The sequence below is a fragment of the Myotis davidii genome, unplaced genomic scaffold (genome assembly GCF_000327345.1).
Source record: "Myotis davidii unplaced genomic scaffold, ASM32734v1 scaffold73, whole genome shotgun sequence".
Classification (NCBI taxonomy): Eukaryota; Metazoa; Chordata; class Mammalia; order Chiroptera; family Vespertilionidae; genus Myotis; species Myotis davidii.
Window position 1 is genome coordinate 6,872,039 of NW_006286675.1, and position 4,482 is coordinate 6,876,520.

General features: G+C 44.4%; 1 protein-coding gene across 1 annotated transcript in view; it reads right to left on the reverse strand.

The window, feature by feature from the left end:
* LOC102772560 overlaps positions 1 to 4,482 on the reverse strand; it is a 27,719-nt gene that overhangs the window by 21,298 nt on the left and 1,939 nt on the right. The window contains exon 3 of the mRNA XM_015560413.1: positions 2,633 to 2,785. Within this exon, the coding sequence (XP_015415899.1) occupies positions 2,633 to 2,785 (153 nt within the window). The remainder of the gene's footprint in view (positions 1 to 2,632; positions 2,786 to 4,482) is intronic.

The window sequence follows — 4,482 nt, forward strand, 5'->3', positions numbered from 1 at the left end:
CTTTATGATGAGATAAGATATATTGTAGCATATCTTTTTTAGGTGTCTTTATGGCTAAATGGTGCCCTTCCCCACTTTCATATGTTGAAGTCCTAATCCCCAGCACCTCAGCATGTAACTATATTTGCTGAGATGGTTCCTTTAAAGAGGTAATTAAGGTAAAATGAGGTCATTAGGATGACCCTAATGGGATCGGACTGGTGTCCTTACGGGAAAAGGAAATTCGGGCTCAGATTTGTGCAGAGGGAAGACGATGGGAAGACACAGGGAGAAGATGACCATTTACAAGCCAAGGAGAGGGGCCTCAGAAGAAACCGACCCTGCTGACACCTTGGGCTCAGACTTCTAGCCTCTAGAACTGGGGGAAAATACATTTCTATTGTCTGAGCCATGCAATCTGTGGCACTCTGTCATGGCAGCCCTAGCGAACCAACACAGATGCTCACAGTCTGACCAACACGTGTTTATCCTCCTATGGCTGTGTTCTTCAAAGTAGAGAAGTGCTGCTGTGCCGATCTTACACTTAAAGTTGTCATAGTTAAAGGCTCTCACCAATGACTCGTTTTCATATTTATAGATATTACTAGGATTGGGGGACTCCTCAGAACTAGACTGTGCAAATGCAGGAACGAGGTGCTGCTCACACTGACACAGCTGGACTGGGGGCGACACGTGAGCGTTTGGAGCCAGCGCCTGCTCCCTGGGTTCCTGAATGGAGGGGTCAATGGCAAGGTCATTTCTTGTGGTAACAAATGATCCCGGTCACAGTGAAGTCCCTACCTTCCTGACAGGGAAGAGCCTTTAAAGCTACAAATCCTGAAGGCCCCCTCTTGGCAATTAGAAGCACCATCACCTGAGGATTCCCTCCGTTCTGAATTTAAGCCTGAGAGGCCTTGGGGTGGTCTGGAGGATTTAGGGTTTTTTGAAGTAATGACACGTTGGTCAGAGATAGGATTCCAAATTATACCGCGGCTGAGAACAAAAAAGCACTCGCAACCCCGACCACAGCGCCTCTTTAATGAGGGGAGGCCTGGGCTGGTGGCGGATTGGATTTCTCTAGCTGCTGCCGACAGAGGAGCCCTCAACGCTTCTGGTCATGCTGGTCTGTGCAAAGCAGGCTCTGCCAGGTCCCAGAGACCTGAACCAGCGGTTTGCCGAGTCCCTCCGGGGCTCACGCCCTGCTGTGGGCAAGACCACAGCCATCTACCAGGACTTTCTCAGCAGCCGCCATCTCGCCACGCGGGCCACGCTTTCAGGAACTGTGAAAAGTCACTTAGCATGCAGGGACAGCGCTGTGTTTCTGACTTAAGTGGACTATGTACCCTGACTGACCCTCTGGATGAAAACAACTAAAAATTCTGGTTATATATTTCAAATCGTTGTAAATTGTGGTCATATACACATAAAATGTACCATCTTCACCATTTTCAAGTGTGCAGATCAGTGGCGTTAAGTATATTCACAGTGTCGTGCAACTGTCAGCACCATCCTTCTCCGGAACTTTTTTGTCTTGCAAATGGAAACTCTGTGCCCAATAAATAACGATCATTCTCCCCTCCCCCCAGTCTCTGGTAACTAACTGCCACTCTTTCTGTCTCTGAATTTGACCACTTTGGGGACTTCATATAAACGGAATAATTTAGTATTTGTGACTGACTTATTTAACTTACAATAAGTTCTTCAAGGTCCATGCTGTAGCATGTGTCAGAATTTTTAAGCTGAATAGTATACTATTGTATGTATATACCAGTTTTTTTTTTTTCATTTGCCTGTCCATTTGGATCGTTTCCACCTTTGGCAATGTGAATGTTGCTATGAACACAAGAGTACAAATATCTCTTTGAGACCCTGTTTTCAATTCTTTTGGCCATATACCCAGAAATGGAATTGCTGGGTTGTATGATAATTCTATTTTAATTTTTTGAGGAACCTCCGTACTGTTTTCCATAGTGGCCGCATCCTCTTACATTCCTACCAACAGTGCACAAGGGTTCCGATTTCTCCACATCCTCACCAATACTTGTCTGTTGTCTGTGCCTTTGGCTGCACAGAAGTGTTGAATCTGGATGAAGTCAATGCCTCTCGTTTTTCTCTTGTTGCCTGTGCTTTTCGTGTCATATCTAAGAAATCACTGCCAAATCCAACATCATAAAGCTTTTCTTCTAAGAGTGTTAAAAAATACTTTAAAAAAATGTGCTGATTGACTGGCAGGTTAGTGAGGAATAGACGAAGGTCCATGGATGAGACAGGTGGGAGCCTCGAGGAGGACATGGGCATGAAGCCAGCTTTCCCTTCGTGAGCATCATTAAAGCAGGGGATGGTGCCTCTGGGCCGTAGATGGGGAAGAAGTGAGATGAAGCTTAGCTACTGTACTTGTAAAATTCACAATGTTTATGCCTTAATAAAGCATATTTCATGAAATATACAAGGATGTCAGTTCTATTATTTTCTGTGCTTTTATCTGTTTGAAATGTTTAATTAAAAATACATTGTTTCTTTTTTCTTTTTTAAAGAAAACCTTGGAGCATATCAGTCACCAACCAAATGAATTATAGCTGGAACACATGATGTAATATGCTTCCGGTCAATTTTAAGACTAATCAAATAAACGTTTTGAAAGTGCAGGACTCACGAGTCTGGCAATCTCCGGGTTGCTCAGTTGAAGTCCCCAGATGCAGATCTGCTGCCCCAGCGTGTAACACTCATCTCGAATTGTCATGAGCAAAGGTTCCAAGGAAATCGGAAGGGTGCTTGGCTGGGAGTCATCGGGTTTTACAAGTACAAACTGGTGTAAGAGAAAAACCACAGGTGGATATCATAAAGAGACATCAGCCCTAGCCGGTTTGGCTCAGTGGATAGAGCGTCGGCCCTAGGACTGAGGGTCTGGTTCATTTCCAGTCAGGGGCATGTACCTCAGTTGCAGGCTTGGTCCCTGGCCCTGGTCCGGATGGGTGCGGAAGGCAACCAATCGATGTGTCTCTCTCTCGGTGTCTCTCCCCCTCCCTTCCACTCTCTCTAAAAATCATTGGAAAAATATCCTCGAGTGAGGATTAACAAAAAAACAAAAACAATAAAGAGACATCTATGCATCTGAATATGTGGAGGAAGAACATTGTCATTAGACAACATTAGAAGAACATTTAAATAGTTATTAATTTTGGGACAGGAGTGCACTGGTGCGCGTGGTGTGCACTCAACACAAACATATGAAGTTACTGCCATACCCAGACTTCCATGAAAAGACCTATAGGGCAGAGATTTTTCCAGCAGGTTACTACCCATTTTTAGGTCAGGAAATCAATTTCATTTATTTTTCTTTAATGAAGTAGGAAAGAAGAAATCATCTGAATGTATTATAAGCAGTAAGAAATAACTGTCTTATGAGACTTTTATTTCAATGATATTCAAAATAAAAATGGAACCCAACCAAAGCAATCTACCAGTCCTTATATACTGGGTCAGAATGTTAATTGTATTTCTGATGGTGATTGTAATTTATTTTATTTATTTATTTTTGTTCATCCTTACCGGAGGATATCTTTTCCATTGACTTGTAGAAAGAGTGGGAGAGATGGAGGGAGGGACAGAGAGATTGATGGGAGAGGGACACATTGATTGGTTTTTGCACATGTCCTGACCCGGGCCTGGAATTGAACCCACAACCCTTCAGTGCGTGGGCCAATGAGCAGCAGGGTGGTGATTGTAATTTAAAATGTTTGGAAAACATTGCTGAAGGAACTATAAATCTGAACAAAATTTATAGTTAACCCCTATGATTTAGTGGTGGAGGCGGATTATAAAAACTACAGTAGAAAAAAAAATCAGTTTTTATTTTACCACCAAAAGGATGACTCTGGGAAGCTCCTCGCTGGGGTGAGCAGGGAGTAGAAAGACCTGGGAGGGTAGAGGGGGAAGAGGAGAGGAGAGGCGACAGAGAGGGGAGGTGAAGGGAGAGGCCAGGGGCAGCTGCCTGGGAAGTGGAAGTTTAGGGAAAAGAGAGAGCTGGTTAGAGAGGAACTTTAGGAGGTTCTTTTTGTGTGGAGTGCAATGTGGAAATCAGTAGGTATTTGATGATTGAAACATGGATTGTCATTCTGCGCTGGTGATAGAAATGTTGTAAAGCTGGTCTGTCTTTGGGGGCCAGACTCCCTCTTCTAGCCTGTCAGGCCCCTTCCCCAAAGTTGACCATTTAGTTTCAGTGTCTCATTCCCCTCACACCCAATCCCTAGGTGTAATCTCAGAAAAAAATATGACATTAGAATTTTTTGAAAATCCAGTGCTTCTGGAATCAGAATGATGTGTTGGCTGACCTCACTCCAAGTGAGATGAGAGGCCTGGGTGATGCAGGTCTGGCCTGATGACGTGGCTGTCAAGGGAAGGAGGCACTTGGAGGGACCGAGTGAGTGGCTGGAGTGCTGGGGAGGGAGGTCCTGCAGTGAGGACAGAAGTGATGCTCTGGGGCTGGGCTTTTCAGATGTAGAG